At 59.5% G+C, this 18,528-nt stretch overlaps 1 protein-coding gene across 32 annotated transcripts in view; it reads left to right on the forward strand.

Annotated features, from left to right (window-relative positions):
• The window catches only part of MYO18A (myosin XVIIIA), a 101,238-nt gene that overhangs the window by 50,931 nt on the left and 31,779 nt on the right, over positions 1–18,528 (forward strand). For 8 of the 32 annotated variants that reach the window (XM_086359961.1, XM_086359982.1, XM_086359968.1 and 5 more), the window contains exons 3-21: positions 2,021–2,155; positions 4,208–4,295; positions 4,487–4,593; positions 4,717–4,893; positions 5,236–5,449; positions 5,853–5,995; positions 6,549–6,649; positions 7,351–7,414; positions 7,666–7,810; positions 8,131–8,151; positions 10,322–10,498; positions 10,678–10,768; positions 10,989–11,181; positions 11,995–12,081; positions 14,110–14,251; positions 14,425–14,584; positions 14,844–15,030; positions 15,378–15,624; positions 17,624–17,733. In XM_086359961.1, coding sequence (XP_086216087.1) covers positions 2,021–2,155; positions 4,208–4,295; positions 4,487–4,593; positions 4,717–4,893; positions 5,236–5,449; positions 5,853–5,995; positions 6,549–6,649; positions 7,351–7,414; positions 7,666–7,810; positions 8,131–8,151; positions 10,322–10,498; positions 10,678–10,768; positions 10,989–11,181; positions 11,995–12,081; positions 14,110–14,251; positions 14,425–14,584; positions 14,844–15,030; positions 15,378–15,624; positions 17,624–17,733 — 2,589 coding nt within the window. Of the gene's footprint in view, positions 1–749; positions 828–2,020; positions 2,156–4,207; positions 4,296–4,486; positions 4,594–4,716; positions 4,894–5,235; positions 5,450–5,852; positions 5,996–6,548; positions 6,650–7,350; positions 7,415–7,665; positions 7,811–8,130; positions 8,152–8,245; positions 9,510–10,321; positions 10,499–10,677; positions 10,769–10,988; positions 11,182–11,994; positions 12,082–14,109; positions 14,252–14,422; positions 14,585–14,843; positions 15,031–15,377; positions 15,625–17,623; positions 17,734–18,528 lie in introns of those variants that run through there. The other 24 variants (XM_086359972.1, XM_086359988.1, XM_086359989.1 and 21 more) reach the window with 9 other exon arrangements.

Here is an 18,528-nt window from a genome sequence, read left to right on the forward strand (position 1 = left end):
CTCCCCCATCCCTCCTGGCCCACTCTGTCTCAGGGAAGTGACGACCTGGCACACAGGAGTTGGCAGGGGCATTTTGGCTGGATGGGCTGGTCGTGAGTTGAACCGCTAGCCCGTAAGGAGAACCTCCAAGGAGCCAGAGAGGGTCATGTGCCTGGTCCTGGGCCGGCTTCCCTCCCTCTGGCTCTCTGGGTCGAGTTGGGGCTGAGATGGGCCTTGACCTGGAGTTCAGCCATGTGTTTCCTGGGCCTGGGGCGGGGGCCAGAGAGGATGCATGGGAGAATGGGCCATCTAGGAGCTGAAAGGGTTAAGGTGGTGGAAAGAATTAACCCTGGAGCTCCCAGGCACCTTTTTTTATTCTCCTGCGTGCGTGCTAAGTTGCTTCAGTCGTGTCCAACTCTTTGTGACCCCATGGACTGCCGCCCACCAGGCTCTTCTGTCCATGGGATTCTCCAGGCAAGAATACTGGAGTGGGTTGCCACACCCTCCTCCAAAGGATCTTCCCAACCCAGGGATTGAACCTCTGTCTCCTACGACTCCTGCATTGCAGGCAGATTCTTTACCTCTGAGATAGCGGGGAAGCCCTTTTATTGTCATTTGATAGCTTAAAAGCTTAAAGTGGTGCCTTGCTTGCCTCACTGACCATATTCCACTTACCCATGGGGGTCCCAGTGGCTTCCTGAGCTAGAAGCTTGGTGTGCTGTGCCCCTAACGTTCCCGGGGGCCAGGACTAATGGTGGTTTGACCTTTAGGCTGGAGCTGCCCCTGAGGTCTGGCTGACCCCCGCAGAGGAGGCCCACCGGCGGCTCGAGAGGATCTTCACAGCTCCAGTAATGCTGCCTCTCACCTGTGGTTCCCAGTCCCTTGTCTCTTAGCAGGGGCTGCCGGCCAGGCTGTGTGTGTCCGTGTGTGTAGGAGCACTGACCATGGAAGGCGGGCTCCCTGGTGGCCTGGAGGCCTTCACGTGGGCTTCCCACGTGAAGAAATGAGAGAAGAGCAGGGCGGGGGGTCTGAGCACAGTGAGGCCTGTTCCTCCAGGGAACCCATGGGAGGGGCCCCTCTTGGCTGGAGATCCAGCCCGCTCCTCTGGCCCCAGTCTCTTGCCCCAGAGGGCCTGTCTCGGTGCCAGGACCTAGTGGGTGTGAGGCAGGGAGCAGTCACTCTCCTTTTTTGATCAAGCCCTGATTCTCCAGACCCAAGTGGGGCTCTAAACTCCTTGCCCATTTCTCACAGGCAAGGTCCAAGGCCGGGCGGCCTCCCCTTCGTTTCTAAAAAGGCCTTGGAGTAACCAGACCGAGATGGGGAGGTGAAGGCTGGCCACAGGCTCTGGCCACAATCTGTGGTCCTTGGGCAGCTGGCAGGTGCACCTGGATAGATGCAGCCTCTGCGTGCTGTGGGGTGGGAGTGGGGTGGGTGCTATGGGACTTTGAAGAAGGGATCCTAGACATAGAGCTGCTGGTGGTCTTGTTTGATGAGCTACGCAGAGGTGACAGCTCTGAAAGACCATCCTTGGCTTGGGGAGTGGCACCCTCGGGTGGGTGTTTGGAGGCCAGGGACAGCCCATGTTGGGGTCTGGTGGCTACAGGGGAGCTAGGCTGGGCAGTTCCCGGGAGATCAGGCCACAGGCTCCCAGGGTCTCGGGCCCTGTGGGTGGTGAGGTGGCCTGGCCTAGCAACACAGAAGAGGAGGCTGTTGCAGAGTAGACTAGATGGCCTAGGAGAGACTATGGCCAGAGGCAGGGAGGCTGCCACCTGTCACAGGGAACGACTTATCAGAGCATCTGCACTAAGGAGTCTGATGGTGACAAGTGTTTCTTCACCACCCAGGGCCTCTCCTTACCTGGTCTGGCCTCTCCTTACCTGGGTGCAATGCGCCTGCCCCAGCCAGCCCCCTTACCTCCTGGGGATGCGTCCCTCTTTCCCCCTACTTGGCCCGGGGTGCTTGCTGAAGGGGACACGCGGACAGCCTGCTTGTCTTCACCCCTCTCCTCTCTCTCTCTTTCTCCTTTGCCTGCCGCTGGTAGCTGGACCCTGAGGCCGCCTCTCCTGCCCACAGCCAGGTAGGGCACTCCTGCCCCGCTCAGGAGCCCTCCGGTGACCACCCGCCACCCCCGGCCTGTACCTGGGCTGGCGTCTGTGCTCGGGCTTCGTGCTGGAGTGTAAGGCCTCTTTCCCCTTCTGGCTCCCAGCTGGTATCTGGGGGGATCCCTGGGGGAGGCGATGCCGGGAGCTGGACATGGGGCCACCACTCTGTGTCCAGCCCTGGAGGAGCCTCTAGGCCTCTGTGGCGCGAGGTTCTCAGCCACTGAAGCCCGAGGGCCTGGCGAGAGTGTCGGCTCCTAGCTGTTTCTGTTTCTGCGGTCTCTGGGTGTGTGTCTTCGCTCAGTCGTGTCCAACTCTGTGTGACCCTGTGGACTGTAGCCCTCCAGGCTCCTCTGTCCATGGGATTCTCCAGGCAAGAATACTGGAGTGGGTTGCCATACCTTCCTCTGGGGGAATCTTCCCAACCCAGGGATCGAACCCCAGTCTCCTGTGGCTCCAGCTCCGGGTAGAGAAAGCTGAAAAGACTGAATCTCTACCCAGCGCCCCACCACCACCTCTGCCCCCTCCCCAACTCTGGAGCCTGAAAAAGTGCCTCCTCTGTCTCCCCCTGCTGGCCAGTGTGGGAACCTCTCTTCGGATTAGCTTTGAAGGACTTAGTTGAGTTAGTTAGAGGCCCTTATCCTTTGATGTCATCAGTCACCAAACATCTGTCCCCTACCACGTGCCCATTCAATACAAAGGTTTCACCTGTCTCATGATTTCTTTTTAAATAATTTTGTTTTATAAAGCCATTTTTTTTTTCAAATATAAATATCTAGCCTTTTTAAAAAGATGTCTTATTAAAACGCTGGCAGCCCCATGATGGTGATCCTCCTGTTTGAGGGGTAATTTCACCTGTCCACAATGTGCAGAGTCTAGAGACCACTGTGTTAGCCAGCCTTCTGACTCTAGAGCCCAGGAGAGCTGAAGCAAGGGAGAGGGAGTGATCTGAAGCTGGAATCCACCCTGGGAGTAGGACACAGATCTTTTTCTTTCAGCTCCAAGAAATGTAATAGAGAACATACTTATTGTTATTATTTGTTCTTGTCCTTTATGATCCCTCACCCAGAGGATCAGTATCACAGAGCAGTGTCTGTACGTTGGCCTCAGGCCTCATGAGGATGGGGGACTCTAAGAGACTAATTATACCTCCGAGCTGGGGACCCCCAGAGAGCTGGGAGGTAGGGCTCGTTTGAGGACTGCTCATGCCCTGGGGAGGGTGACCATCTCCCCACGAGGCCACTGGATGAATCCTGCTGCCCTTCAGCCCACAAGACAAAAGGACCCTGATGGGCCGTGGGGGCTGAGCCCCTCTCCCGTTTGCCCAGCTCCCCCAGGCACCATTTCTGCTCAGCTCAGGTTGTCTTAGGGGGTGCCAGGTTTGGCAGCCCCACACCCTGACAGTGCCCGTGAATGCTTCTTTCTGACTGGTGACCACCTGGGCCTCCAGGGGCTCCCCGCCCCTTTATACCCATGTCCATGCCCATTCGTGTGGCATGCATGTTTCTTCCTGCATTTGACAGAGCAGTGCTGCCCCCGCCCCTGCCTCATGTCCCTGGCCACGCTGCTTCATGCCCTTCTGTGGCCTCAGCACGTCCATATGGGTCTGGGCCCATTCTGGGGAGGCATGGAGGGGGCACAGGAGGCTGGCATGTGCATCTGAACACAGCCCCTGCCAGGATAGCATCCTCTGGAGGGAAGGCCAGGGACGAGGCTAGGAATCCAGACCTTCCCATCAGCTTGCACTGAGTCCCCGGGAGACATTCTCAGATTTGAGGACATGCGTTTTCCCTGCTTGGTGAAGGAGGGACTGTCAGGTGGATGATGGAGAAGCTGGGCCTGTGAGGTCACAGCAGCTGCAGCCCAGGGTGAGGGCTCAGGGTGCAGAACACTGATGGTCCAGGCTTCTCGGAGAGGGGACAGGTGATTTGCTCTCCTGGGATCTGCTATCTCCTGGGCATATCCACCACGTGTCCCTGTCTTTCTTCTCTGACATCTCTGATGTCTCTCGTCCCACTTGCCCAGTGGCTCATCTGGAAGCCCCTCCCGTCACGCATCTCCCCTCCTGCTGTCCCTGCCTGCTTTCCAGAACAGGCTCCGACTCTCTGTCCTTCCCCTCCCTCCGACAGGTGAAGACAGAAGAGCAGATTGCAGCCGAGGAGGCCTGGTATGAGACAGAGAAGGTGTGGCTTGTCCATAAGGATGGCTTCTCGCTGGGTGAGTCTGGGGAGGCCCAGGGGCCAGGTGCCTGGGCCTCTCTGGTTTCAGGACTGGGCAGCTGTTGGGCCTCTGGGTCTGGCCAGGGCTGGATGGTGCACAGGGAGAAGGCAGGGCCGTGAAGGCCCCAGAGAGGACTGCCATGGCTTCCCAGGCCCATGTCTGTCTGTCTGTCTGTCCCTGCTTTGCAGCCACTCAGCTCAAATCCAAGGAGCTCAGCCTGCCTGAGGGGAAGGTGCGCGTGAAGCTCGACCATGATGGGGCCGTCCTGGACGTGGATGAGGATGACGTGGAGAAGGTTCGCGGGAGGCTGGTGGAGGGCACCAGAGGCGGGCCGTGTCGGGCTGGGCAGGCTGTCTGCTGGCGCGGCCAACCAGATCTGCTGCTTCTTCGGTGCCCACCTGTCTGTCCCATCCCGCAGGCCAATGCTCCCTCCTGTGACCGTCTGGAGGATCTGGCCTCGTTGGTGTACCTCAACGAGTCTAGCGTCTTGCACACGCTGCGCCAGCGCTACGGTGCCAGCCTGCTGCACACGTATGCTGGCCCCAGCCTGCTGGTCCTCAGTCCCCGAGGGGCCCCGGCCGTGTACTCGGAGAAGGTGCGGCCCCACAGACCCACCACCCTCTACCTCCCCACCTTGCCTGCCTTCCCCAGCTCTGCCCCTTCCACTTGGCATACCACGGGGCTCCTGTCCATACTCACAGTGACCTTGGGGACAGGAGTCATTTCAAGGGATGGGGACAGAAGCCTCACCCCCCACCTCACACGGAGGCCAGGACTTGACTGGTATCTGCATTTCCATGCATGACCTTAGCCTCCAAACCTTCTGGCTCCTCTGGAGTGAAAAGCCCAGAAAGGTGTGGGTCTTGGGGGTGAAGGCTGTCCACATGGGGCCAGCTAAGAACGCCCATCCCTTTTTTCCATTCCTCTCACACCCAAGGTGATGCACATGTTCAAAGGGTGTCGGCGGGAGGACATGGCCCCCCACATCTACGCAGTAGCCCAGACCGCTTACAGGGCGATGCTTATGAGCCGTCAGGACCAGTCCATCATCCTCCTGGGCAGCAGTGGCAGTGGCAAGACCACTAGCTGCCAGCATCTGGTGCAATATTTGGCCACCATCGCAGGCACCAGTGGGAACAAGGTGTTCTCTGGTGAGGCAGAGGCAACCAGGGAAACAGAATGGACTGGAGGGGGCGGTGCTGGAGAGGGGCGGGGCCGGAGGGAGAGGGGGCGGGGCGGGACTGGGAGGGGGTGGGGCTGGAGAGGGGCGGGGCCGGAGGGAGAGGGGGCGGGGCGGGACTGGAGAGGGGGCAGGGGCTGGAGACGGGGTGGGGATGGAGGCCCTGCCAAGATACCAGCTCTTTTCCTCCCGGGCCTTTCTGTGCCCTCAAATCCCCTCTGTCCCCAGCAGTTCTGGTGTGAGTAACTGAGCCTTTGGGTACTAGGGGAGTAGCCACGGGCTGAGCCTCCCATTCTGCCTGGGCCTCTGGAGCCCGTGGCTGGGGGCGAGCAGCACCTGGCCTTCCTGACAGCCCCGGGGTTTGTTTTCTGTAGTGGACAAGTGGCAGGCTCTGTCCACCCTCCTGGAAGCCTTTGGGAATAGCCCCACCGTCATGAACGGCAACGCCACCCGCTTCTCCCAGATCCTCTCCCTGGACTTTGACCAGGCTGGCCAGGTGGCCTCCGCCTCTATTCAGGTGAGGGACATGCAGGATGGTAAGAGACTGGCTGCCCGATTTCATGCCTAGAAACCAGACTGTCTCCTGCGCCTCGTTTTCCTGAGATTCTGCCCCAACGAAATGGACCCCAGCCCCAGCAGGGCTGTCCTGCTTTGCCCTCCACATTCTGCCCACCCGCCGTGCCTCCTGCCCTGGGTGGGGCATGGCTTGGCTTCCTGCCTATCCCCGGGTGGCCCACACCTTAGTTGCTCAGGGCCTTCTCTCAGCCTGACTGACCCATGCAAGACTGGCCTGTCAGTAAAGTAAGGCCCCCTCTCTGAGGCTGGTTCCCTTCCATGCTTGTGAAATAGCTCACCCCGAGTGCCTGGTTCCCCTGGAGGCTGGGTTGGGTGGCAGGGCCTGTGATCTTCCCCAGCTCTGTGGTCTGCCCCCACGCTTGCCTGTGAGGTGATCTGGCCTCTGGTTGAGCTCCTGGAGAATAAGATGCAGCTGCTCATTGCCACGGGCCTGGTTGGGGAAGCCTGACCTGGGCCTGCGCTCTGGCCCACACACTCTCTATGCTATGCCGCAGACCATGCTTCTGGAAAAGCTGCGTGTGGCCCGACGTCCAGCCGGTGAGGCCACGTTCAACGTCTTCTACTACCTGCTGGCCTGTGGGGATGGCACCCTCAGGTGAGTGGGACAGAGGGCACTGGGAGGATGCTCTAGGCTCCCACCCACTGACAGCTCCTGGGCTTTGCCCCCTGATTGCATCCCATGCCGGTTGTTTATTTCACGGCCACTATGTGTTAGGCTATGAGCTAGGCCCTGGAGGTGATGAGCTGAATGAGCCATAGGCCTTGCCCGGCAGGAGCTCCCTGGCCTTGGACCCTGGGGGCCTGGCTATAGGTGAGGGGCACTATTGACCCTTCAGCATTCCCAGGGCTTGGCTAGGATCTCTGCTCCCTGTGACACCAGATCTAGAGAGGAAAGCACCCCGAGGTGCAGGTGGTCAGGGACTTGCCTGCAGTCCCATGGCTAGTGTGGGGCTAAGCTGGTGTTGGAGCCCACATACAGGCCAGAGACTGAGCCTTTTTTCCATTGCCCTCCATGCTGGCCCCCTTGCCTCGATGTTGGCTCCTCTGCCAGGCTCTTCCCTTTAGACCTTGGGCTTGCTGTCTGTGTTCACTGAAAAAAGGATAAATGATAAGGCTGAGCAAGCAGCTCAGGGTGCTAGCCTCGCATCCGGGCCAGTTAGGAAAGGTGCCTGATGGAAGGGCATGGTGGAGAGACGGAACTGAGTCTGGAGGCAGAGTCTCTGCCTCCACCCTGGTGGGGAGATGGACTCGGTGTGGGGACCCAGCCCTCCACTAACGCCTCGTGTGTACCCCTAGGACAGAGCTCCACTTGAACCACTTGGCAGAGAACAATGTTTTTGGGATTGTGCCGCTGGCCAAGGTGAGGGGCCTGTGTGTGTGTGTGTGTGTGTGTGTGTGTGTGTGTGTGTGGCGGGGAGGTTGGCAGCCCGGGGCCTCAGAGTAGGAGAAGCTTCGGGTGGCCTGGATTGCCCCGGGGGAATAGCAGGAATCTGGCTCCAGGTGGGTGGCAGTACCCCAGCCTGGGCTGCCCTGAGGGCCTGGCAGCATGGGGATGGCTGAGGGGACACCCCGTCTGAGATCCGCTGCCCATGTGCCCGTCTGACCCTGCAGCCTGAAGAGAAGCAGAAGGCAGCTCAGCAGTTCAGTAAGCTCCAGACGGCCATGAAGGTGCTGGGCGTCTCCCCGGACGAACAGAAAGCCTGCTGGCTCATCCTGGCTGCCATCTACCACCTGGGGGCTGCAGGCGCCACCAAAGGTAACCCACCGTGGAGCCCAGCAGGCTGGCTGGTCACCAGGGAAAGCTGGTGGGCGCCCGGCCCGCCCCCAGTTTGTCTTCACCCCGCACACACTTGCCTATTATCAGACACCTCTCTCTGGCTTGTCCCTTTTCCCAGTCCCCCTCATCAGAGCAGAAGCCTCTAAACACCCAGAGGAGCGTCTCTGCCAGTGATGGCCAGAGGCGACAGTGGCCGGAAGGGCTGTGAACAGCAGGGGGCTGGGGGGAAAGACTAGGGCACGAACTCAGAGTAGCCCGCCTCCCCCAGAATAACTCTCCTTCTGTTCCCTTCCTGACAGAGGCCCCCGAGGAGCAAGCGGGTAACTGACGTTGACCCCGACCAGGGGTGTAGGGGCCACCGTGCCCTGTCTTGGTGCTTGCCCTGGGCTCTCTCTGGGGGCTGGGCTTTTTCTATCAGAGCAGAGGGCACTGGCCTGGGAGAAGCCCCAGGTTTGAGGGTGGAAAGGGTGCCTGTGGGCAGCGGGGCTTCTCAGAGGCCCAGGAATAGCTTCTTCTACGTGCTTTGAGTACAGATCCTGGAACCTCTCAGGATGCCCTCCGTGGGGCATAGGTGGGGAAGGGTGTGTTGCTTCCTGGGGCTTCCCAAGGCCAGTTTCCCCTCAATCTTCTCTAGTCTTCACTGGTTTGGTATTTAAGAGCCTCTTCCTCTTGCATGTCAGGGTGGAGACCACTAGGGGGCAGCAGGCGCTATGGTTCTTAAGGGCCTCTTCCTCTTGCATGTCAGGGTGGCGGCCACTAGGGAGCAGCAGGCGCCGTGGTATCGAATGGGCTGCAGCTTCAGCATTAGTGCTTGGGGTCTCACGAATGGCTGGGAGCTTGGTGTGGCTTGGTCTGCCTTCCTCCGAGATGAAATGGATGGGCCGGCGCTCTGAGCGCCTCTTCGCCTCTTTCTCCTCCAGTATAGAGAAAGGGCTGCTGCTTCTGAACGGCACCTGGGGCGCTGGCTTCATCTTCCTCTGGGATATGAAGGGCCCCAGGCTGTCAGCAGGAGTGAGGAAGCGCTGGTGGGTGGGAGGCGGGGTGGGAACAGGAAAGAGCAGGCATCATAAGGTAGGTACCTTATGATCCCAGCAGGTGGCATCCCTGCCAAAGAGGAAGCGGGCTCAGAGTTAAAGCTGCTCCGCACTTGTGGATGGGCGGGTGGATGGGCGTATGGTTGTGTGTTGAGGACGTTCTTTCCCTCTGAGGAGGTGACAGCCCAGGTTTCCTGTAGCCCTACTCAGTGCTGACTGCATGTGGAGAGCTCTGAGTGCGTCAGCACATGGACCTTGTTGAGCAGCGTCTGTTAGCTCTTCAGAGCTTCCAGGATTTGCTAGAGGGGTGTGTGTGTGTGTGTGTGCGTGCGTGCGCGCGCACGCGCACATGTGTGTATGTGTGGTAGAAAGTATTTTTGGGTCTCTTTCTGTGTGTGTCGGTGTGATTATATCCATACAAATACTATGAGGCTGTGAATGTGTGCGTGTGTGTGTGTGTGTGTGTTTGTGTTTCTGAGTTTCTGAATGGGGGTTGTGTTCTCTGTCTGGCTCTTCTTCACAAACCCCCACCCCCTACAGGCCCTACCCTGGGCCTGGCAGGCTCAGCTGATGACTGTTTGCTAACACGCTGTTTTTCTTTGCATGCTGCATGCTGGTCCTTTGCCTTACAGAAGCTGCCGAAGGTAAAACCTTGTTTCTTGTTAGCGTTCCCTAATTGCGGCGATTAGAGGCGTGTTGGCTGAGGCGCGTCGTCCCAGCCCCCTGCAGCTCTTTCTTGCCTCCCCACTGTTGGGCCACAGTGGACATTTGAGATCTCCCCTGGTGGATGGCTGGGGCGAAGGGGAAGGGCCCTAGCGTGTCCATGGAATGGGGGGGGCGCCAGTACTCTTCTGATACACGTCCCCTGCCCCCCCACCACCAGGCACAGGCTGGTCTTGTGCTTTTCACAGGTGGGCCGGCTTGTCCTCTGTCCTTCCCTACCACTGGCACCTGGAGCCAAGCCCTCTAAAGGGGCTTTCCCAGCTGTTGGGGCGCCCTCTGGTGGCCGCAGCGTGGAGTTACCTCCTCTTTTTGGATCTGCTCATTCTGTCCAAGGGGCTTCCCTGGCGGCTCAGACAGTAAAGAATCTGCCTGCAATGCAGGAGGCTGGGGTTCAATCCCTCGGTGGGGAAAATCCCCCTGAAGGAAATGGCAACCCACTCCAGTTTTCTTGCCTGGAGACTTCTACGGGCAGAGGAGCCTGGAGGGGAGGGAGTCCATGGGGTCACAAAGAGTCGGAAACGCCACCCCTAAGAGACACAGGCAGCACTGGCAGCTGGTGGTTGTCCCTGTTATGCCTGGAGCCCTTGCTGATGTCATCAGGGCTCAGTTTTTTCCTTCTGGAGGGTGCCTGTTCCCTATCGCTGTGGGCACGAGGGAGCCGAAGGGTACAGTGGTCATCAAGCAGCCTGAGGAAGGAGACCCAAGATGCTAGATTCTTTTTTCTACTTCATAGCTGGGCGCAGGCAGTTTGCTCGCCATGAGTGGGCCCAGAAGGCTGCGTACCTGCTGGGCTGCAGCCTGGAAGAGCTCTCCTCAGCCATCTTCAAGCACCACCACCAGGCTGGCACCCTGCAGCGCTCCACGTCCTTCCGCCAGGGCCCTGAGGAGAGCAGCCTGGGTGACGGCACAGGTACTCGAGTCCCGTGTGGTCAGAGGCTGCTTCCAGGGTGCACTGCCATCTCCGGGTGGGCAGACTGTTGGGCGAACAGATGCTCCGTGCTGCCTGGGCCTGGGTGGGGGTGGGTAGGGAGCATGCCCAGGTATGGAGTCCCAGGGAGCAGGAGATAGAGCTGACCCTCTTGCCCACAGGCCCCAAACTGAGTGCGCTGGAATGCTTGGAGGGCATGGCATCCGGCCTCTACAGTGAGCTCTTCACGCTTCTTGTCTCCCTGGTGAACAGGTGAGTGCCAGGCACTCTTGGCTTCCTGGCCTGACAGAAGTAGGGTTGATGCCTATTGCCTGTGGGGTCGCTGAGGCAGAGCCAGCCTCCACCAGCAGCTGAGTTCTCCCCTCAGGTCCTGGGCTCCTGGGCGGGGATGGGGATCAGGCTTAGGGCAGGGTGGGCTGCCTGGCCACCGGGCACCACCCTGGGGGGCTCTGACCCGGCTCTCCCCGGGCAGGGCCCTCAAGTCCAGCCAGCACTCGCTCTGCTCTGTGATGATCGTGGACACCCCAGGCTTCCAGAACCCTGAGCAGGGTGGGTCGGCCCGCGGGGCCTCCTTTGAGGAGCTGTGCCACAACTATGCCCAGGACCGGCTGCAGAGGCTCTTCCACGAGCGGACCTTCGTTCAGGAATTGGAAAGATACAAGGAGGTAGTACCTTGCCCCTGCCGCCTAGCCCCCCAGGCTCGCCTGGCCCTGGCACACTCGGGAGTCGGGGGGCATCTGTGGATGCAGTGGATTCCCTGCCGGCTGCTCCCTGCCCAGCTCTTTACTCTCTGACATTTCTGTCCCCTGTGCTGTCTGGAGCAGGAGGCATTTCCTGCCAAGGGCGCATCCTTTCTTTTGTGGAGTTTGCTTTCCAAAAAGCCAAAGATGCTTGCAGGGCCCCTCCCTGGGGGCCCCTCTTTGCCCACCTTCAAGGCCACCTGCCTTGGCCCCATGAACCATCTCTGGGCAGTTCCTGCCTCCACGCATGTCTGGCCTGACCTTCCCTGTCTCCTGATGTGTTAGGGTGATGACTAATTAAAAGGGTATCCCAGATGGGATCTGAGAATCCTACCTCACGTGGAGCTGAGTTAAATGAGCTGGGAGGTGTTGGGGGGTGATATTTATCTTGGATGAGAGAAGATTCAGGAGAAAAATGACCGTTGTTCTTCAAGTGTTTCAAGGATGAGTATGTGAAATCGAGAGTGGGCTTACTCCAGGTGGCCAGATCAGCCGGTGTGAGTAACAGGAATGTGTACGAGACTTTATCTCACTGTGAAGGAGGTGAGGAGAAGGTTAACTGTCCAGAGGCACAGTGCGGGGCCTTGAGAGGTGGTGAGCGTCCATCAGTTGGGCTGCTGGAGTGTCCCTCATGCTCTGATGGGACGTTGGACTTGCTGACCCCAGTGTCCCCTGCCTGGCCTGCTCATAGGGCCGCACATGGCCCCGTGCTCACTATCACCCCACCTTCCTTCCTAGGAGAACATCCAGCTGGCATTTGACGACTTGGAGCCGGCCACGGATGACTCTGTGGCCGCCGTGGACCAGGCCTCCCATCAGTCCCTGGTAGGAATTCCAGGGAGGGCCTGGGCTGGCCTTTTATCTCCCTTCCTGTTCTTCTCCCTCGGTAGAGCCCTTCCCTTATGAACTACTGCCTGCCAGTCAGAGCGGACACTGTGGGGGGGTGGGGGGCGTGCAGCAGTCAGGCCCAGATACCAAGCACTTTGCAGTTGTGTGCCCTGCCCTCAGCTGTCAGCCGGTCTGGCCAAGGAGGGGACACTGTGACCTTCGGCCCTGGTGCCATAGAGAGCTTCGCCCCTGGGTGTCTGAGCTCAGGCCCTGTCCCAGCTGTGCTTCAAGTGTGTCTGCCAGGAGCCCTCGTACCACTTCCTTGCGGGTGAGGGCCTGGCTAGACCCAGAGGACACAGTCATCCCCTCCCCTTGTCCCCAAGTACAGGAACAAGCAGGGCAAGGAGGTGGCATTCTGGCCGAATATGGATACAGTATGCAGATATAAAACCAAGGGGCTGTGTGGGTGTGAGCCCTCACCCCTCATTCTGGGGATGGGCCTTGTCACCCACTGGGCAAACGTCTTGGGCACCTTGCTGCCTGGGGGACTGGCTGGCCTGATGGGCACTTAGAGTTCGGCAGTCTTCAGTTAGGGAAGCTTCATAAGGTGTTTGATTGAAGAACCGGCAATTTTGCCAGGTTGCTGATCTCCCTCCTCTGCTTGGATCCCACCTCCTTTCCCCCTCTCTCTGTGGGAAGGCTCTGGCCCAGGGGTGGTGCCCTGAGAGAATGAGTATCCATCCCCCTGGGACAAGTGCTTAACGTGCCCAAGTGCCCCCACCTCCCAGGGGAAGTTGGCTTTTCTTCCTGATACCTGGGCCCCCACCAAGGCCTCCCTCGAGAGTCTTTGCCCTTCCCAGGAGGTGGGCCAGTTGGCCCCGGGGACTTACGTGTAGCAGTGGGTCAGGTGGTGTGTTTGGATAGCGCTTGGCTGTCTCTTCCTTCCTCGGACCTCCCTCGCCTGATGGGCCTTGGCATCAGCAGCTGCACCTCCGGGCAAAGGAGCCCCTGGGCACCCCGCCCGCCACTCGCCCCTCCAGTGGTTGCCTGCTCATTCCTGCCACGCAGCTCCAGCTACTCTGTTGCCCACCGGTCCGTAGCCACCTTCTGCTTCCTCCTAGTCCACACAGACCCCCTTGGGCAGCTGGGGTCAAAGAGGGCACTTCTCTTACTTCTCTTGTCCCCAGTCCCTAGAGGCCAGCCAGAGTCCTTCCTGCCCAAGGAAGACCTGGGAACTGCATAGAAAAGGCACCCTCACACCTAGTTATTTGGTCTGTATGGGGAATTAGAAACAGAATTCAGTATTTCCACATTCTCTTGGAAAACTGGGGAATTTACCAACACTCTCAGGCCCAGGTTCTTCCAAGATGGCAGGTGGCTGCTGCTAAGTGCCGGCTGGTAGATGCGGACACCTGTCCCCAGTCACCCCAGCTCTGCCCGTTTTAGCTGCTACATGCGTTAAGTCAACCATCTTAGGCTTTCGGCACTCAAGTTTATAACCTTGCAGTGACCCCACCCTCAGAGCTCCAGGCCCTCTCTGCGTTCTCCCCTCCTGGGGGGACCAGGGGTCACCCCACAGCCGTCTCTTACCTCTTACTGACAGCCTTCTTTGGGCCAACCTCTGTACAGACCTGCTCTTTAAATGTGCTTGGAAGGTGATACCCAGAGAGTGCAGGCAACATGGGGCTCGCTCAAGCCCCCCTGACCTCCCAGGGCTGAAGGTGGAGGAGAACCTCTGGACGTGGGCCTGGCGTTCATAAGAAGCCTTCAGTCTTTCGGGACTTTGGACACAGGTCCTAGGAATCATGTCGTGCTGTGGGCTTCTCTCTCTGGCCCTTCTTTCTGCTTGCTGCCCACCTGCTCCACAGGGTGGCAGCCGTGAGTGGCAGGAGCTGGAATGTATGTGTGTGTATCCATGTAGCATGTTTAGAGTGTGTGGTTGGGAACCAGTGGTCCTGGCCGCCACCCCCGTCCCCCCCACCACAGCTCCGTGTGACCCTGTGGGATTTCTTTCCATCTCCCCAGGTCCGCTCGCTGGCCCGCACAGATGAGGCGAGGGGCCTGCTGTGGTTGCTGGAAGAGGAGGCTCTGGTGCCAGGGGCCACGGAGGACACCCTCCTGGAGCGCCTCTTTTCCTACTATGGCCCACAGGAAGGCGACAAAAAAGGTGGGTACCCCTGGAGGGCAGCTCCCCGCTTCCTCTCCTGAGAACCTGGTTATGTATATATGAGTCCAACTGGCCTTGCCTGGGGTGGGGCTCACTGAGTCCGTGGGCTTTGTGGTAGGGGGGGCCTGGGCACTGATGATCTGAACCTTGCTTCTTCACCACCCCCAAACCAGGCCAAAGCCCCCTCCTGCGCAGCAGCAAATCGCACCATTTCCTCCTGGGCCACAGCCACGGCACCAACTGGGTGGAATACAACACGGCCGGCTGGCTGAGCTACACCAAGCAGAACCCAGCCGCCCAGAATGCCCCCCGGCTCCTACAGGACTCCCAGAAGTAAGAGTGCCGCTCGCTCTCCCCACCCCGGTTTTCTCTTCTTGCTGTTTGAGGGTTTCCTCTGCAGTGTCTCTGTCAGGTGAGGGAGGGGAGGGTCTCCCCCGCCAGGGTCCCCCACACACACCCAGATAACCTGGACCCCTGGCCACGGTCATGTTGGGGTGGTGGGGCGTCCTAAGAGCTGTGCGAAGGGGCAGCCGGCCTCTACAGGCTCCATGAATGAGACCTTTCCCCTCCCTGGCCTCCCCTCCCCCGGCAGAAAAATTATCAGCAACCTGTTTCTGGGCCGGGCGGGCGGCGCCACGGTGCTCTCAGGCTCCATCGCAGGCCTGGAGGGCGGCTCGCAGCTGGCGCTGCGCCGGGCCACCAGCATGCGGAAGACCTTCACCACTGGGATGGCGGCGGTCAAGAAGAAGTCCCTGTGCATCCAGATTAAGCTGCAGGTGGTGAGTGTGCCCGCGGGGGCGCCGGGGCACTTCCGGAACGCTGGCAGGTGGCCAGGGGCCTCCTGGGCTCACTGAGGTCACCCGCGCTCGCTCAGCACCCCACTGGCCTCGGTCGCGGCTTGCGGGGGTCGGGTGGGGGGCACGGTCCTTCCTCAATGTAGCCGCCTGTGAGTGGTCTCCGGGGCCTGCTAGGGGCAGGATTGGCTAGGCTCAGCAGTGTCCTGGCCGGGGGAGGGGAGGGGGGCCACCTGCCATCCTGCCCAGAGTGGAGATGCTGGTACCCCGGTCCCCGCCTCCTGGCTCGGGCTGTCAGCGCCCACTGAGGACCGATCCTTCCGCTTCGGCAGGACGCCCTCATTGACACCGTGAAGAAGTCCAAACTGCATTTCGTCCACTGCTTCCTGCCGGTGGCCGAGGGCTGGGCCGGGGAGCCCCGCTCCGCCGCCTCCCGCAGAGTTAGCAGCAGCAGCGAGCTGGACCTGCCCCCGGGAGAGCACTGCGAGGCCGGCGGCCTCCTGCCGCTGGACGTGCCACTGCTGCGGGCCCAGCTCCGGGGCTCCCGCCTGCTCGACGCCATGCGCATGTACCGCCAAGGTGGGGCCCTTCATCCCAGAGCCGCCCCTGACCCTCCCCACCGCGCTAACAGGCCCCCCACCCCGGGGTCTGGAGGGGAGCTTCTCCCCTCCCGTCTCCCACCGGCCCTGGACCTCGCTCTTCTCTGTCACCGCCTCCCCTGGGGTCTCTCCCTGCATCTCTCCAGCTGGGTCTGTTCCTTTCGCTCTTTCTCTCCATCCTGCTGATCTTCCTTCTCTTCCACAGTCCAGCCCTCTTCATCCCGGCCCAACTGCACCCCACATGCCCTGTCCCCACAGCTCTCTCCTTCCCCTCCCCTGGTCTGGGTAGGCCAGCTCTGCCCACAGCTGACCCAGTGTCCTACTGGTACAGCTGCCTGTAAGAAGGGGCCAGCCCCGCAGTGAGAAATGAGGTGCTAACTCTTTCTGAAGAACTTGAAATTTCCAACAAAGGTCAGATAGACCCTTTCTATGGACCAATCTAGAAGAGGGGGCCAGAGAGGATGATAATAATAGTGGTTAACATCCTTAGCACTTTTATAGTATACCAGATGCTATTCTAAAGCTACCACACAGATTAACTCATTTAATCGTCACAACAACCTCATGAGATGTAGGTACTAGTACCATCCCCAGATGAGGTGGCTGAGGCTCAGAGAGGGTAAGTAGCTTCCCCAAAGTCACACAGCTCGTTAGTGGCAGAGCAGATCTGACCTAAGCAGACCAGCTTCCCCATAGCGTTTCGTTTGCCTGAGATGTTATGAGTTGCCAGGTTTCTGCCCTCTTCTCCCTTAGCTGGAGGATCAGGCAGGCTCCCACCCACCAATAACCAGGTCCCCATGAGGTACCCCCAGGGGCACCGTCACTTTTCCTTAGCAGCCAGAGCCAGGAAACAGGCTCCCTGCCCTGCTGAAAATAAATCATCGATCTGTCCCCACGTCTTGATATGGAGTTGGTGTTTATTATTTCAAAACCAGATTGTTACCGCTCTGAACCAAAATCAATGTGCTTTACTCAAACAAGCAGGTCGATGCAGCCAGCGGCGGCAGGCCCCCCTCCCCTCCCCCAGCTCCCAGCCCCCATCGATAGCACTGATGATTAATTAAGATGCCAGGCGTCCGGACCTGCTATCCTGGCCCATCAATTTAATTGCAATTCAGATACAATCAATAGCTCACTTTGTCTTGGCCCTTCGGCGGCCCCCGCCTCCTGTTTCAATTATCAGGCACATGCATCAGCCCTTCTCCCAGTTGGAGGGTTTCCCAGAGCAGCTCTGGCTGCCGTGGCAGAGCGAGCCCCCAGCGGGTTGCTGGGAGCCCCGGTTTGGAATCCAGGGCTGCCCTCAGCTGCTTCTTGGGAGTTTGAGCAAGCCTGTCCCTCCACCTCACGGGCCTCAGTTTCCACATCTGGAGGATGAGGTCTTTCTGGCTCTAAGGCTTCTTTTTTGGTTTGAGATTCTGTAGGAGTAGGTCTCTTAGTCCTCTGCTATGGGCTCTGGTGTTCTCGGGTGACTTGGGGTAACCTCTCACTGGCCTCCATGCTGACCTTGCTCCAGCCTCAAGCCCAGGTGGTAGAGGATCTCTGTTAGAGGTGACACTCTTTAGGGAAAAGGAATCTACAAGGCTTTTTGGTCACCAGGCCTAGGGCCCACGGTCAGGATAGGGGCAGGAGGGGTGCCCTTTCTGATACCTGCCACAGGGAACCGAGGAAAGGAAAGGAGCATTTTACTGAACATTCAACAAGTGAGCCAAGCTTGTTTCTCCGTGTTTTCTCCTGTAAGCACTGTGACTGCGGGATAAGTGGGAGGGCTCCCCATTTAAAGATGAGGAAACGGAGGCTCAAAGAGGTTGAGTGACTCATCCAAAGTCATGTGATATGAGGAGCCAGGGCAGGATTCCAGCCCCAAGCACTTGCACTTTTCCTCTCTGCTACTCCCTGATGCCCTCGTTTTTATGAAGTCCTCGAGACATCATTCTCTGGGAACAGACGAGGCTGATGGGCCTGGGCTCCTCTCTCCCTAGGTTACCCTGACCACATGGTGTTTTCCGAGTTCCGCCGCCGCTTTGATGTCCTGGCCCCACACCTGACCAAGAAACACGGGCGCAACTACATCGTGGTGGACGAAAGGCGGGTATGTCTGGGCCCCCACGGCCCCACCAGGCCCTCCTCCCCCTGCTCAGACCCCTCTGAGCCAGCTGCCCTCCCTTGCCTAGAGAGAGCTGGGCTGGCCCTTGCTCAAGTGGCTGGTTTGGGCCGCCTAGGGCCGGGATGGGCACTTAGCAGTGGGCTTGGTGGTGGAGGGAAGGCAGCCTGGGCCATGGACTGCAGAAATCACAGAAGAGCCACCTGCTCTCAGGGCCCAAGGTGAGGGTGTCTGCTATCTGCTGAGCCAGACAGTCCCCCAAGAGCCTCCCAGGGGCAGGTTAGAACTAGTGTTTTGGATGCCCCACCGGTAGCCCCTGGGCTCCTCAGCCTTGAGCTCTACGTCAGGAACCGGTCCCTCCAGCAGGAAGCTGCCCAGGGCTGAGGCAGGCATCCCTCCCAGGAGAAGGGTTGCCGTGGCAGCGCCTCCCTGGTGCGGGGTGAGCCTCGGGCTCCCGGGGCAGGCCCTTGTCAGCCAGGTCAGTGACTTCCTGCCGCACAAAAGGATATCTTCCTGCCATTCTTGGCTGTCACTCTGACCCCCAGAGGCAGCTCCTCAGAGAGGCAAAGGGCTCCTTGAGCAGAGGAACCCTCCTGCCCTGTGCCTTGGCCTCAGGCACAGCCTGACTCGGAAGGCATCTCAGGCCTTAGGATGGCTTTCCTACAAGGGAGCCTGCTATGCCAGATGGGGCAGGACCCCCCCACCTCCCACTGCCCCCCTGAGTCACAGACCCACACTGATGGAGCCTCAGAGACCCTCTCTCCACCCGTCCATCCAGGACCT

The sequence above is a fragment of the Bos grunniens genome, chromosome 19 (genome assembly GCF_055505025.1).
Source record: "Bos grunniens cultivar Pamir isolate PY7600 chromosome 19, Bosgru_T2T1.0, whole genome shotgun sequence".
Lineage (NCBI taxonomy): Eukaryota > Metazoa > Chordata > Mammalia > Artiodactyla > Bovidae > Bos > Bos grunniens.